General features: G+C 47.7%; 1 protein-coding gene across 3 annotated transcripts in view; it reads left to right on the top strand.

The window, feature by feature from the left end:
- The window catches only part of TSPAN15 (tetraspanin 15), a 56,773-nt gene that overhangs the window by 23,690 nt on the left and 17,446 nt on the right, over positions 1-15,637 (top strand). For 2 of the 3 annotated variants that reach the window (XM_068982234.1, XM_068982235.1), the window contains exons 2-3: positions 9,561-9,746; positions 11,009-11,083. The exons of the other annotated variant lie outside the window; for it this stretch is intronic. In XM_068982234.1, the coding sequence (XP_068838335.1) occupies positions 9,561-9,746; positions 11,009-11,083 (261 nt within the window). The remainder of the gene's footprint in view (positions 1-9,560; positions 9,747-11,008; positions 11,084-15,637) is intronic. 3 annotated transcript variants of the gene reach the window in all.

Here is a 15,637-nt window from a genome sequence, read left to right as displayed (position 1 = left end):
GGTGTTAGCCCCTTTCATTTTTGCTATTTCCAAAAACACTTGGTCTCCTTTCCGTGGCTGCTGTGGGAGGCAGTGCCGGAGTCTTATGCCTTGATCAGGCTGGAGTGGGAAGGATATCTCTGTTCCCTGTAGGACCTACTCATGCAGAAGTGTGACATCTCCTGGCCAGGTGGGAAAGCAAGGGCGGACCCATGGAGAAGGACTCAGTAGCGGAAAAGACTTTGGACTACCATGGCCTGCTGATGGCTGGGGTTCTTGCGAGGGCTGTCTGGGCATGGGTTTCCATGGGTTCCTGGAGCTATGAAGGGATCCTAGGGCTTGTGGCCAAACATCTCCCTTTTTGAGCAGGGAAATTGAGGGCCAGAGAGGGGAAGGGACTTGCCCAAGGTCACATGGGAATTAGCGACAGAATTGGGATTAAAGTTTAGGGCTCCCCTCTCATCTGCCTCCCCCAACCCTCAGCGCTCTTTGTAATGTATAATGCTGCCTCTTTTCCCCTTTTTCCCTTTGACCTCTTTGGAGTCATAAGCCTTTGGAGTGGGGGATCTTTGGGTCCCCAGGGGTAAATCCTGTGCTGTCTCAGGGAAGAATGGGGGATGCCTGGCCCAGTTCCTGGTGGGCAGGTGTGGATTCTGGGACCTGAACTGGAGGCCATTGTTGAGGACAAAGTCCACTTGTCACCTCCGTGAGCCTGTGGCTGCTTTTAAAATGTCTGAGTGAAAGGGAGACTTGGGCCATCTGACTCACTCCTGCCTGCGTCCTGCAGCTGTGAGCGAGGAACCTGTGCCATCTGGGACAGAGGACCAAGGAATGGGGACCAGCAGTGGTCTGGCACAGAATGTACTCCTGAGTGTACCCCAGCAGGAGGCACTGCCCCTGGGCTGAGACCTGGGGAGATAATCACCCAGGTGCCAATACAGCGCCGGGAGGTGGGCTCTGACTTTCCTGGTGCTGACCTGTGGACGGTGGAGAGGAGGGGGCTCCAGAGAGGGAAGGGAAAAGGAAAACCAGGGAGAAGTGTCTGTTGGGTAGAGGTGAGGTGTTCTTGGCTCTTCTTTGCCCCTTGGCTGTTTCTCTTTTCAGATTAACCAGATAAGTCATCTTGTTAGTATTATTTTTAAATGTAGGTTCCTCTGGGAAATCTGCTCTTATTCACCGTAATGAATTAGGTCTGCCTCAGGTCTCAATGACATAAGACACCTATCTTTCTGAACACCTCGATTCTCTTTTTAATGCAAGTTTTCAGGACTGTAAGTCATTTAATCTTGAAGCCTCAGAGTACTCTGGAGCGGGATCATTAGCTGCTTCTTTGGGTTTATAGGCATCTAAAGCAATAGCGTTTCTCACATTCATTCCTCTGATAGGTCTGGCGGCTGGTCCCTGTGTTGGTGGAGCGTCCAGTAGTGTGAGGTCAAAATCCTGTGCAGGCTCAGCTCCAATGGACCTGCTCTGATTTCCCAGAAGGAAGAGACTGCCAGGCCTCTTGTTTCAGAATATTTTCCCCAGCTGTTTGTTATACCATTCTCCATCTGCCTGCCCCTGAACGCTTCTCAGAGAGAGTCCGGGCTCCATCAGATCTTAACCTCCAGTGTTTCATTTGTTTATATTTGTTTGTGATTAGACATTCCACTCTGCTCCTGCTGGGTTGAGTAGCTGGGGCTTGCAAACCTCCCAGCGTAGCTCTTTCACAGCCTGGAATGTGCTGCGTGCTTGTGGGAGTCTTTTTATTATCATTATTATTATAGGAATGTGGAAGATCATTTAGAGAGAGAAAGGGACAAGGCAGACCTCCAAAAAAACTTAACAATATAGAGAACAGATATGTGTGTGGGTCTTTTATCTTTTTAATTTAATTTTTATTTTATATCAGAGTATAGTTGATTTACAGTCTTGTGTTAGTTTCAGGTGTACAGCAAAGTGATTCAGTGAGATGTATATATACACATATATTCATTCTTTTTCAGATTCTTTTCCATTATAAGTTATTTAAGAATATTGAGTAGAGTTCCTTGTGCTATAGTGGGTCCATGTTGATTATCTGTTTTACGTATAGTAATGTGTATATGCAGTCTTCCCACAGACACTTCCAGTAAAGAACCCTCCTGCCAGTGCAGGAGATGTGAGAGACACAGGTTCAATTCCTGGGTCAGGAAGATCCCCTGGAGGAGGGCATGGCAGCCCACTCCAGTGTCCAGATTCTCCAGTGCCTGGAGAATCCCATGGACAGAGGAGCCTGGTGGGCTGCGATCCATAGAGCTGCAAAGAGTTGGACATGACTGAAGTAACTTAGCACGTGCACAATGCACAAGTGTGTATATGTTAATCCCAGACTCCTAATTTATCATGCAGGAATGAGTGTTTGTAACTGTTGGTGACAGGAGGGTAAGCAAAACAGGGTGTTAAGTCCACTTTGCTTCTTAGAGAGAAGGCCATGTTTCCCACCCCGGGCCGAGCTGGAGAGCCAAGCCTGGGAAATACTTCTAGAAGTTTCTCCCCGAATCTGTCTAGACAGCCATGGGAAAGCTTGAGGGAGGTGGAGACCACTGTTGTTAGAGAGGTCATGATAAAGATGATGTAAATAAAGAAGGAATAAACCAGGCCTATGGGCGGGAAAGCCTGGTAAAGGTGTCGATTTTCTCCCAAGGGATCTATAGATCCAGTGTGATTCCAGTCAAACCTCAGGAGATTTTTTCAAGGAACTTGATAAGATGATTCTGAAATACGTACACAAGAGTCAAGGTCTAAAAATATCCAGGATGCTTCCAAAGAAGGCAGGAAGGAGGGGCGTGGCCCTGCAGATGCCACAGTGGTATTATAAAACTGCAGTCACTACCGAAGGGAGGTTTGTTTAGAGACAGACTGACTGATGGGAGAGACTGGGAGCCAGAAAGAGACCTAGGCATGTGTAGAACCTCAGTGTATACAGAAGAGTTGTAGCAGATCCATGGGGACAAGAGGCCTAGTTAATAAGTGGTGCCTGTTGCATTCCAAACAAAAGCAGATTGTCAGAGAATGTCATGGACCAAGGGTTGCAGTTAACCAAGTTCTCTGCATGGATGTCAAGCTTTTTTTGTTTTGTGTTTTAAGAAGAAGTTCAGGGTCAAGGCAGAGTTGACAGCAGAGTATCGGTGACGAAGACCAGGGACCGGCTCTTTTGCTGGCAGCGGCTGTCTGCTGCTGCTTCCTCCAGGGCTGGCTTTGTCTTGGGCTTGAGAGGAACCGTATTCCTCCAGCACAGACTGCCTGAATTTAGCGCTGGGGCCAGGCCAATGGCACCAAGTCCAGGGCCCCAGAGCTTAGAATACTGCCCTGTCCTTCTGGAGGTGGGTCTGGCACCCTCCTGGGAGACAGAATGAGCCCTAGATCAGTTTGGGTTGGGAGCTCTGGATCTGGTCTGTCCTGCTGTTTGTAGTGGCAAGAGAAGTGGGGTGGCAGGAGCTGAGCTTTCTTGGGGAAAGTGAGAGAAGAGATTACTTTCTCTTGGATGAAAGTCATTGAATATAAACTTCCTCTAGCCAGTGGTAGGATGATTAGGGCACATGACTCTTTGACAAGGATGGTCTCTACCATCAGAAAGGAGCAAGGCAGGAATGGTAAGGGGCAGCATCCAAGTGGCCACCAACTACCCCTGTCACATCTAAACTATCTTAAATGAAGTAAAATGAAAAATTTGGGCTTCCCTGCTGACTCAGTGGTACAAAATCTGCCTGCCAATGCAGGAGACACAGGTTCAGTCCTGGGGTTGGGAAGATCTCCTGGAGAAGGAAATGGCAATCCACTCCAGTATTCTTGCCTGAAAAATCTCATGGACAGAGGATCCCGGGAGGCGACAGTCCGTGGAGTCACAAAAGAGTTGGACACGACTTAGCAACTAACCAATAACAACAAAATGAAAAATTCTGCTTTTCAGGCACGCAAGCCGTGTTTCAAGAGCTTGCTAGTTCCATATGGCTAGTGACTGACCACACTGGATGTTTCCATCATCATAGAAGATTCTGTTGGGAGCACTGCTCTGCTACCGGCACCTTTGTATTTTGCAGAGACATTTCGGACCCATTCTCTCCCAGATCAAAGTGAAAGGCCCATCTGGTAGATTTAGTGGCAGGCAGACAAGTTTGGGCTGTGCATCCTGACTCCGCCTCTTATAAGCTCTGTGTCACTTAACCTCACTGAGTCTGGTCTTTAAAAGCAATTAGCTGTATCTTAGACGTGCCAGGGTGTGTGACAGTCAGGGAGATGCTGGTATGGCACTTTGTAGGCTGTTGGTGCTGCGTAATCACTCTGTACATGGGAGCGGACATTACTATTTTACAAGTGAAAAGTGAGGCTCAGAGAGGCAAAGTGACATGGCCAAAGCCTCTGAACTAATAAATGAAGGCCCAGAATGCCAACTCCCATCTCTTATTTTACCTCCATCCAGCCCCAATCTGTGCAGGACAGACACTGGCAGAGTGTGTTGAGCAGGAGCACACACCTGCAGGGTGGGCTCGGCCCTGGGCCAGGCAGGATCAGTCTGGGACCAAAGGGCTGGTGGGTATGAGGTCCAGGACTTCCTGGATGGATGCAGGGGCCCTGCTAGCCCCACCTTATTTAAAATCTCTTTCAGGCCTTGGAGTTTATCCTTTTAAGCTCAAACTTTACAAAAGTGCTTTGTTTGGGCCATATAGAGCCTTGCAGCCTTTGAGCGCCCCTTAGGTGGTTCCAATGTGGATCAGTTATTGGAGACTTCAAGAAAACACTGGCTCCTCCAGGAAGCTCATCCTGATTTTCTGAAATTTCCTTTCGCCCCCACAATTTTGTTCAAATTCCCAGAGTCTTCCCCATGGGAGAGATTCAGCATGCCTAGATCTGAGATTCTTCCTCTTTTTTTGTGCCAGGAACATTTCAGTTGAAGGATAATGATAGTAAAGTTTGGCTTTTTTCTCCATCCCCAGTTCCGAGATCCCTGAATCCCATCCATCAGGCCATAGAGATCATTTCAAGACTCTCAACCTGTCTTCCCCCAGACTTAGCCCATGTACAGTCTTGTGACCCCTTGTGACCATCAGGGTCTGGGACACAGTAGGTGCCTGGCATGTGCCTTTGGGGGTAAGGGTAGGCCTTGTGGGTCCCCTCTGAGTGCAGACCTGCCCCAGCTGGGGGTGAGCCAGCCGGAACCAGATGCTTCCTGAAGGGGGAGGCAGTGCAGGTGCTGGAAGGCCTCACATGCTTGCCAGCAGCGGCATGAAGCTGGGCCTCAGCTTGCAGAGGAGGAAGACAGTTCCCAGGCTGCAGGGCTCAGAGGGGACTTCAGGCCTGGTTCACAGTGGGCAACAGGCTCCCATGCAGCCTTTTGAAGATGCCACGTGGCTTGTGGCAAAATCTGGGGCTCTTAGCCTGGCCCATGGACTCTTTCCTTCTCTGGCCCCAAATGGGCATGGCCGTGTGCCCCTCACCCCCAGCCAATTTTAGCTGAAGCTGTCCTGCTTGACAAATGGGCCATTTGCTTCCTGTGCTGGAGCTGAGTGGCTGGGTGCCCAAAGAGAGACTATAATTAGCAGAGAAAAGGGGATGGGATTGCACTCTAGCATTGACAGTTAATTTTGTACTCACAGGGAAACATAAACTAATGTTCTCAGAGATGTAAATATCATTTGGAAATCATGAAGTTCCTGGGAAGGGTATGTCAGCCTCTCCCCATGCCTGCTGCTCCTGGAACCCTTGAATAAGGAGGCTAGATCTGCTTGTGCTGTGTGTAGCGCCACCTCAGGGGCTACCCGGTGGCTTCTGGAAGGACTGAGGTGGCAGCACCCCTGGCTGGACCAGGAGAGATGAGCCTGTGATGGCTCAGTACACAGTGGTGCAGGAGCTCAGAGGTTTGGGTCTGCACTAGAAAGCTGCAGTAGCTTTTTATGGCTTTAGTGGTCTGGAAATGCTGCAAGGCTGACTCGCAAGGAAAATGTGATCTTTTGTAACAGGAGGGAGATCAGACCAAAGAAAGTTTTGTTTCCTGCCAGGAAGGCCATTCTGGAGTGGGTCCCGGGGCTCTGGAGAGCTTATAAAAATAGAAGAAGCCACTGACTGCCTTTACAAAGAGGGCTGGGGTCAATTCTGCTCAGAATGCAGGCCTACAACAGCTTGGTGTTTTGGGGATGGTTTCCAAAGCAGGGTACCTGAACCCAGAAGCATAGCGTCAGATAGGAAGGAGGGGGGACAGCCTAGGATGGTGGTTAGATGTTGCTTTTTTATCTAAACAAACAAACAAAAATACTGAAACACAGAAGTCTCAAAAGTATGTGGAATCAATCCTGAAAATATTAAGGTGTTATCTTGTTGGTTCAGTGACAACATGCAAATTACAGTTTTCACCAAGATAGAGGATAAAACGCCACTTCTGTTGCCCGAGGCACACCGTGTCCTTGCATATTGATTACATGCTCTGCCTGGGCTCTGATGATGTGGGGTTCTTCTTTAACCATCAACCCTGACTCTAGGGCTGAAAGATCTCTGGGTTCTGTGTCTGGTTCAGGGTTGCTGCTGCTGCTAAGTCGCTTCAGTTGTGTCCGACTCTGTGCGATCCCATAGACGGCAGCCCACGAGGCTCCCCCATCCCTGGGATTCTCCAGGCAAGAACACTGGAGTGGGTTGCCATTTCCTCCTCCAATGCAGGAAAGTGAAAAGTGAAAGTGAAGTCGCTCCGTCATGTCCAACTCTTCACCACCCCGTGAACTGAGCCTACCAGTTTCCTCCGTCCACGGGATTTTCCAGGCAGGAGTACTGGATTGGGGTGCCATTGTTCAGGGTTAGAGTTGAGTAATTCCTTGTAAGTGCACTAATAAGGAAGGGGAAGATTTGGCTCTTTAAAACTTCTTGCCCTTGTTCTCAGAGGACCCGCAGGGCTTAGGCTGGCCTTGAACAATAATTTCACCATGTCCTGGGTTTTGGAGCATGAACTGACCAAATAACTTGGGTTAATATTTTTCTATCAAAAGTAGATTTTATTTCTTGTGGTCCTCATTTTCCTATAGAGGGCCTTGTGTGTGTGTCTCCTAACTTTTTAAATTTAAATTAAAAAATTTATCCAGTTGAGTGATTTGGATGACATCATTTCACTCATGGTTTTCCCGACATGGCCAACTTGTTAATAAGCAGTTCATGGCCAAGTTTGTCAATGCCTTTAGCACCTCTTGGCCTGTGTGTGCTGGGAAGGCATTCCTTTTAGACCTGGGGAGTAGGTATCAGTAATCCCAGATTATCCTTTCAAACTAAGGAGAATGGCACTTAGCACTGACATACAGCAGAGCCCTGGACCGGAGGAGATGGCTTCCCGGTAACCCTCTGTTACCCGATGTTTCCAAGTAAGTAAGTTTGGTCTGTTTGACTTTTGGCATCCCTGCCACTTGCAGAGCTTAGGGGAAGCAGGCACTTCCCTTTGCCCAGAACAGTCTTGGCGCTCTTTAGAAGGCCATTGAGGAGATCTACTTTGAGGGCACATTGTATAATGCCATTTTAAGCTGGAGGTAGACCAGGAGTAACTGGAGGAGCCACCACCTCCTTGGTGTTCAGGATGTTGACTCTAGGGTGGCTGTGCTCATGGCATGTCTTGCCTATATCTTGTCTGTATTATCCCTCATTTCCTTTACTTAGACCTTCACTGACAGCACCATGGCTTCTGACTCCTCTCCCACACTGCCTCCAGCTCTGTGGAGAAGTCCAGTGTATCTGCTCTTGGGAATGTGTGGCCTGGAATGCCAGAATCACTGGACAGGCAGAATGCTGGGTAGACAGCGCTGGACTCAAACCCAAGCAGGGATCTACTGGGAAGCCTGGCTTGCATCTGTTCAACAGACATTAATTATAAATGTCTGTTGTGCTTCCTTAATGTCAGGGCTGTTCTGGTGCTGGGGATGCCTTAAACAGTTGAAAAATTCCTCCTAGCATGGAGCTTATGTTCTTGTGGGGAAGACAAACAGTTAAAAGAGAAAACAAAAAATGTAGTACGTTTAATACTTGTCAGTGCAAAGGAGAAATAAATCAGGAAACTGGGATTGAGAGTTTCAGGGAGAGAATTTTCTGTGTTTAAACAAGATGACCCCGAAGGCCTCACTGAGTAGGTGAGAAGTGAGCAAAGATGAGAAGGAGGTGAGGGAGGGAGCCGTAGTGCCATTTGGAGATCAGGAGAAAGCACATTCCAGGGAGTGGGAACAGCCTGTGCAAAGGCCCCTAGTGTTTGGCCGGCAGTGAGGGGCCCAGTGCAGTTAAAGCTGAGTGAGGAAGTGGGGGGAGTGAGAAGAGAGCTCAGCTAGGCTGTGTGGACTGTGATTAGGGTTGTGGCTTTTACTCTCAGGGCACAGAGAACCAGCTTGTCCTGATTAGATTTTGCTTGGTCAACTCTGGTAGGAAGAACAGGCTGAAAGGGGCCGGTTAGAACACTATTGTGAATCCCAGGGTGATGGGGCAATGCAGTCCCAGACATGTCTGAGGTTTTGGGGTGACAGCCGCCGATAGGGCTCCCTGAAGATTTAGTATGAGACTTTGCCAGCTGAGAGCAGGAAGGGGTCCTCCAAGAACTTTTTTGCCTCATTTTTCCTGATGGGGAGTTACAGTGGTCACCTTTCCACTGTTAGGAAAATTGATGAGGAGGAATTTGACTTAAAAATCTCTTCAAAATCCCTCCTGCTCCAACTTTCAGTTTTCCTGATGATCATTCTGAAGATAAATCCCACTGAGTGCACTGCCCGTCCCCCTGAGCAGGTCTGAAATTTCCTTTGGTGTTCTGCCTGTGTAAGACACACCCCAGGGCTCCATGCTTTCAGGTTCATAGTGTTTCCACTGTCCTTATCTCACTAAAGCCTTGCAAAAACCCTTGGGTGAACAGGGCAGAAATGATAGTCTTCATACCGATTTTTCAGATGAGAACACAGACTCGTGTGGTCCAATGCTTGTCCAAAGCCCAGGGTTAGCAAGTGGCAGAGCTGGGACTGCGGCCCAGGTTCTCTGATCCTCTAGGCAGTGGCATTTCCCCTGAGTCACCAGTACTTCCCACCAAAGCAGCATTTCCAAATAGGGTCTGTGTTAATTTACTAGGGCTGCCGTAATAGAGTACCACAGACTGGGCGGCTTAAGCAACAGAGGTTTGTCGTCTCTCAGTTCTGGAGGCTGGATGTCCAAGATGAAGGTGTGGGCAGAGTTGGTTTTCTCAGAGCCCCTCTCTTTGGCTTTGCCAATGACTGTCTTCTCTGTGTGTCTTCACGTGGTCTTCTCTCGGTGTGTCTGTGTCCTAATCTCCTCTTATGAACATTCATAGTGGATTCAACCCGAGTCGTAAGACCTCATTTTAACTTCATTACCTCTTTTAAGCCTCAGTTTCCAAGTACAGTCCCATTCTGAGGTTCTGGGGGTTAGGACTTCAGCTTGTGAATTTTGGGAACACAATTCAGCCCATAACAGGTTGCCTCACATCCGGTGACCTGGGGTGACCCCTCCAACGGCAGGCATCAGAACCCTCCCTTGAGTCCTTCGTAGGAGAATCAAGCAACTGCAGTCCTTCTCCTCTCTCACTCCTTGTTTTCTTGCTGCAGCTGATCGGGGGCCTGGTCCTGTCTGTGGGGATCTATGCAGAGGTCGAGAGGCAGAAATACAAAACCCTGGAAAGCGCCTTTCTGGCCCCGGCCATCATCCTCATCCTCCTGGGGGTCGTCATGTTCATCGTGTCCTTCATCGGCGTCCTGGCTTCCCTCCGTGACAACCTGTGTCTCCTCCAAGCGGTGAGTCAGCCCCAGGCACCCATCAGCTGGTGGGGCAGGGGGTGTGATCCTTGGAGTCCCTGGGAGAGCTGAGAGACCACCCCTGGGCCCTCGGGGAGCACAGTTAATCAGTCCTTGCCTCAAACCAGCTCTACTGGAGGGTTTCATGGGTCAGCCTGTCCATATTGGCCCAAGAGGGCTCAACTTCCTCCACTTCTGCTTAGAAAGGCTGATTCAAAAACTGTTCTTAAACCCCATGTTGGTCTGGTCTCTCTGTTGGAAGTGGGAGAAGGTATGCTCAGATGAGAGCAAGCAAAACCAAGAAAAGTTGTTAGTGGTGACTCATTAGCTCATGTAACCAGCAAGTCCACCCTAGGTCCAGGGGTTTAGCTGATGCCCTGGGCTTTCTCTTGCCACCTCCCAGCTGGATGCCAGCTGCTGTCCTCAGGTTCTCTTTGCGATGGTCACCAGTAGCCTTAGGCCAACAGTCCTTATAGCTCAGGGTCCTGGGGAGTCTTTCCTGGTAACTCTGGCCAAGATCCTAGGACTTTGATGGGACTGCTTGGCCAAGTGCCTGCCCTGGGGTCAGGGATAGGGTCAGCCTCCCTGCCCCCTTACTGTGGGGTGAGGGATGGCTTCTCAACACAGGGGGGTGCCGGATAGGAGATCTGTTCACTCTGCACCCACATGTGTGTTTGACCTCATTGTTCCCCTCACCCGGGAAGCCCCTAAAAGCCCCTGTGAGTATGGTCTCAGTGATCCTTCCTGAGGCTGGAAGTTGTTGACATTAGTTTGGACAATGCTTGTTTCTGTGCTAAAGAGTGGTGTATATACTCAGCCTGAGACAGCCCCTCATCTGCCCTTGGGGTCTGGGAAGTCACTTTGCAGGGGCTTTGCTGGCAGAGCTGGAAACGCTGCTCTAACCTGCTTGTCAAGACAGGCCTGTCCCCTCTGGGTCAGCCAGAGGAGGACCAGCGGCTGCTCAAGGTGTGGGGTTGGGGGAGCGGATTGTGTTTTTTCACCCAGACCCCACTGAGGACTTCTGGGACAAACCTCGATAACAGTCTGGCTGGGACAGCTGAGTCACTCTTCCTCATCACAGGCTCCAGCGACGGGCTTTCCTGGGAATGTCTGTCCACATCCTGTGCCTCACAGGAGGAAGGGGTGAAAGGCCCAGGAACCCATAAGAGCTCTGACAAAGATGATTTTCTTACTGTGCTTGACCTTGAAGCAGATGGCACTTCCCTTCCCCTCTCGGTGACTCACTGAACTTTGTTTTGCAGTTCATGTACATCCTTGGGATTTGCCTCATAATTGAGCTCATTGGTGGCGTGGTGGCCTTGATCTTCCGGAACCAGGTGGGCCTCTGGCACATTTACCAGTCCCGTGGATGCTGGGCACCCGCTCTATGTGCGCCCTGTTGCAAACTGGGAGTGTAGCGGAGAGTGGGGTGGATAATCCCTCCTGTGTCTATTGGGCTGGGGAGATAGGCACTGAACAGGTAGCCCAGAAAACAAGAGAACAAAACAGGCTGATGGCAGAGTGCCTGGGGTGGAGGTGGGGAGGATGCTGATGAGAAGGAGCCAACCTGCTGGGGCTCAGGGGGACAGAGGGAACCATGGAGGCAGAGGGAGCTTGGTGGGTTTGTGCACAGTGTGGAGGCTGCTTGGCTGAAGGTGAGTGATGGGAAGTGGGTAGAAGGTGAAGCTGGAAGGACTGGCCGGGGCAGATCACGTAAGGCCTTGGAATTTTTTTAAAAGGCAGTGGGAGCCTGTGGAGAGTTTTATGCTGGGAAGTGATGTGATCTGATTCACGTTTTACTTGCTGCTGCATGGAGAATGGACAGTAGGGACACTAGCCGTGGGTGAGCCTTAACCATGGGCGTGTCTTAGCCTGGGAATCCAAGGGTCTTCTTCCTGTTTCATGAGTACCAGGAAAGGGGAGGGGAGATTCCCGTCACATTGATGGAGTCACTGGGGCGCAGAGAGGTTAAGAAGCCCTCCTAAGAGTACATAGCAAGAGGGAGGCAGCTCAGGGATGCTTTCCAATTTCTTTTCATTTCTTTTTTCCTCCTCTGCCCCAGCCTTATTGAGGAATAATTGACAAATAAAGTTATGTTTAAACTCTACAATGTGATGATTTGATATATGCATACATTGTGAAAGGATTACCATAATCAAGTTAATAATACATCCATCACCTTGGATAGTTAACTTTGGGGGAGGGGTAAGATGTTAATATTTATGATCTATTCTCTAAGCAAATTTCAAATATATAATACTGTATTATTAACTATAGTCATACTGTTCATTAGATCCTCAGAACTTATTCATCTTGTAACTGAAAATTTATACCATTGACCAACATCTTCCTGTTTCCCCCACCTCCTATCCCCTGACAACCACTTTTCTACTCTCTGGTTCTATGAGTTTGACTCTTTTTTAGATTTCAAATGTAAGTGGCCCCATATAAGAAGTGTTTGTCTCTCTCTCTCTCACTTATTTCTCTTAGCATAATACCCTCAAGAGTCACCCATGTTGTTCTAAGTGGCAGGTTTTCCTTATTTTTCATGGCTGAATAATATTCCATTATATATATATATACATTCTGTATACACAAACAATGGAATATCTGTATCTATCTCACATCTTGATCCATTCATCTGGCAAACAGACAGGTTGTTTCCATATCTTGGCAATTGTGAGTAATGTTGAGATGAATGTGAGAGTTCTTTTCACGGCAGATGACTCTTTGAGATAGTAATTGCATTTTCTTTGGCTATGAGTGGGATTGTACCACATATGGTAGTTCTATTTTTAATTTTTTGAGAAAGCATCATACAGTTTTCCATAGTGATTGTACCAATTTTACACTCCCAGCAACAGTGTACAAAGGTTCCCTTTTCGCCTCACCCACATTTGTCTCCTGTCTTTTGATAATGGACATTCTAACAGGAGTGAGATTATTTCTCATTGTGGCTTTAGTTTGCATTTCCCTGGTGTTTAGAGATGTTGAGCATTTTTTCATATACTTGTTGTTCATTTGTATGTCTTTGAAAAACTATCTATTCAGGTCCTCTGCCCATTTTTTAATTAAATTACAGCTGATGCTTGAACAACATGGGTTTGAACACTGTATATCCACTTATACACAGATATTTTTCAATAAATATAGTATCTGTATTTCATTTTACAGATCTTTAAATCAACCAAGTGTGAGAAATGTTTATGTTCATTTTACAGAACTTTAAATCAACTAAGTGTGAGAAATGTTTATGTTCAGTTAGAGATCACAATGCTGCTGCTGCTGCTAAGTCGCTTCAGTCGTGTCCAACTCTGTGCGACCCCATAGACAGCAGCCCACCAGGCTCCCCCGTCCCTGGGATTCTCCAGGCAAGAACACTGGAGTGGGTTGCCATTTCCTTCTCCAATGCATGAAGGTGAGAAGAGAAAGTGAAGTCGCTCAGTCATGTCTGACTCTTAGTGACCCCATGGACTGCAGCCTACCAGGTTCCTCTGTCCATGGGATTTTCCAGGCAAGAGTGCTGGAGTGCGATGCCATTGCCTTCTCCGAGAGATCTCAATATGTGGAGTCAAAAGGACTAGGGTTTGAGTCCTGATTCTGTTTAAACTGTTTTAGCTTCCTGCCCTTCAGTGAGTTATTTATCAGTTCCTTTGTTCAGAGGCAGTATGCAGATTCTCAACTGTACTGGGGATTGGCACCCCTAATCCCTGTGTTGTTCAAAGGTCAACTGTATTTTTTTGTTGTTGTTGCTATTTTGCAACTGTAGTGGTTCCATATATATTTTGGGTATTAACCCCTTTTCAGATATATTGTTTACAGTTCAGTTCAGTACAGTCGCTCAGTCATGTCCGACTCTTTGCAACCCCATGAATCGCAGCACACCAGGCCTCCCTGTCCATCACCATCTCCCGGAGTTCATTCAGATTCACGTTCATCGAGTCAGTGATGCCATCCAGCCATCTCATCCTCTGTCGTCCCCTTCTCCTCCTGCCCCCAATCCTTCCCAGCATCAAAGTCTTTTCCAGTGAGTCAACTCTTCGCATGAGGTGGCCAAAGTACTGGAGTTTCAGCTTTAGCATCAGTCCTTCCAAAGAAATCCCAGGGCTGATCTCCTTCAGAATGGACTGGTTGGATCTCCTTGCAGTCCAAGGGACTCTCAAGAGTCTTCTCCAACAGCACAGTTCAAAAGCATCAATTCTTTGGCACTCAGCTTTCTTCACAGTCCAACTCTCACATCCATACATGACCACTGGAAAAACCATAGCCTTGACTAGACGGACCTTAGTCGGCAAAGTAACGTCTCTGCTTTTGAATATGCTATCTAGGTTGGTCATCACTTTTCTTCCAAGGAGTAAGCGTCTTTTAATTTCATGGCTGCAGTCACCATCTGCAGTGATTTTGGAGCCCCCAAAAATGAAGTCTGACACTGTTTCCACTGTTTCCCCATCTATGTCCCATGAAGTGATGGCACCAGATGCCATGATCTTCGTTTTCTGAATGTTGAGCTTAAGCCAACTTTTTCACTCTCCTCTTTCACTTTCATCAAGAGGCTTTTGAGTTCCTCTTCACTTTCTGCCATAAGGGTGGTGTTTACAGTTATTTTCTCCCAATTCATAGCTTACCTTTTAACTCTTTACATAGTTTACTTTTTAGCAGAAATGCTTTAGTTTAACATAGTCTCACTTATTTTTTTTGCTATAGGCAACATTGCCTATATATTTGATGTCAGATCCAAGAAATCATTGCCAAGAACAACATCAAGGAGTTTTTTCCTTTATTTCCTTTAGGAGTTAGTTCTACTTGAGGTCTTCTGCTACATTTTAGTCTTTAACTCATTTTGAGTTGTTTTTTGTCTATGATATAAGGATCCAATTTCATTCTTTAGCATGTGGATTTGCAGTTTTCTCAACATTATTTATTAAAGAGAGTTGGCATCTTTGTTGGGAATGAGTTGACCATGTATGTTGGCTTTATTTCCAGACTCCCTTTTCTGTACCATTGATCTATGTGTCTATTTTTATGTCAAAACCATACTGTTTTGGTAACCATAACTTTGTAATATTGAAATATATGAAGTGTGATACCTTCAGCTCGGCTCTTCTTATTCCAGATTGCTTTGGCTACCAGGGTTGGTTGTGATTCCGTATGAATTTGAGCATTTTTTTCTGTATCTCTGAAAGACGCCGTCTGAATTTTGGCAGGGGGATTGCGCTGAATCTATAGGTTGCTTTGGCCCATTGGTTGTCCTCCCGATTCAGTTTTGCTATCTGTTCCTCCCTTTTCCTCTTTTCTGCTTTTCAGACCATCTGCTCTGGGCTGGCAGACCCAGGGTCCTGGCTCATTTTTCAGCAGCCTTGAGGAGAGAGAGATGTTTATTCCATTTGCCCATGAGGATGCCTTTCTGTGCAGCCAGCAGGGCTCCTGGCTGCCCACAACTTTCCAGAGTTATGAGTTAGTGCTTTACTAACTAGAGCCCAAGTCCAGGCCACGGTTAGCAGCATCAGTGGCTTAATAAACAATCTCCTAAGTGAATAGCAGTTCTCGTTTACAGGGTGCTTTCACAAAGATTGATGACTTATTTTCCTTGCCCGTAGCTCAACAGGGGCTGTGACACCACTCCTTTCCAGGGAGGAGCTAAGTAAAGGCGAAACCTCCAGGGACCTTTAGTCCTCACAGCTGAGGATGCCATGGGCTTGAGGTCAGGGCTGAGAGCTTACATTATCCCCAAACACGGAGGGCACGACAGAGTGAAGTGTGTTCCTTCCCCTTGGGTACTGTGTCCCCTCATGGGACTATGTCAGTCCAGGAAGGACCCTCATCGTCAGGGCTCTCAGCTCTTTTGGAGGCTTATGATGGGCTGTGCTCTCATATGACAGTGATATATAATT

The sequence above is a fragment of the Capricornis sumatraensis genome, chromosome 10 (genome assembly GCF_032405125.1).
Source record: "Capricornis sumatraensis isolate serow.1 chromosome 10, serow.2, whole genome shotgun sequence".
Taxonomy (NCBI): Eukaryota; Metazoa; Chordata; class Mammalia; order Artiodactyla; family Bovidae; genus Capricornis; species Capricornis sumatraensis.
The sequence above is the reverse complement of the archived record's forward strand: the minus strand, read 5'-3'. Positions and strand labels throughout refer to the sequence as shown.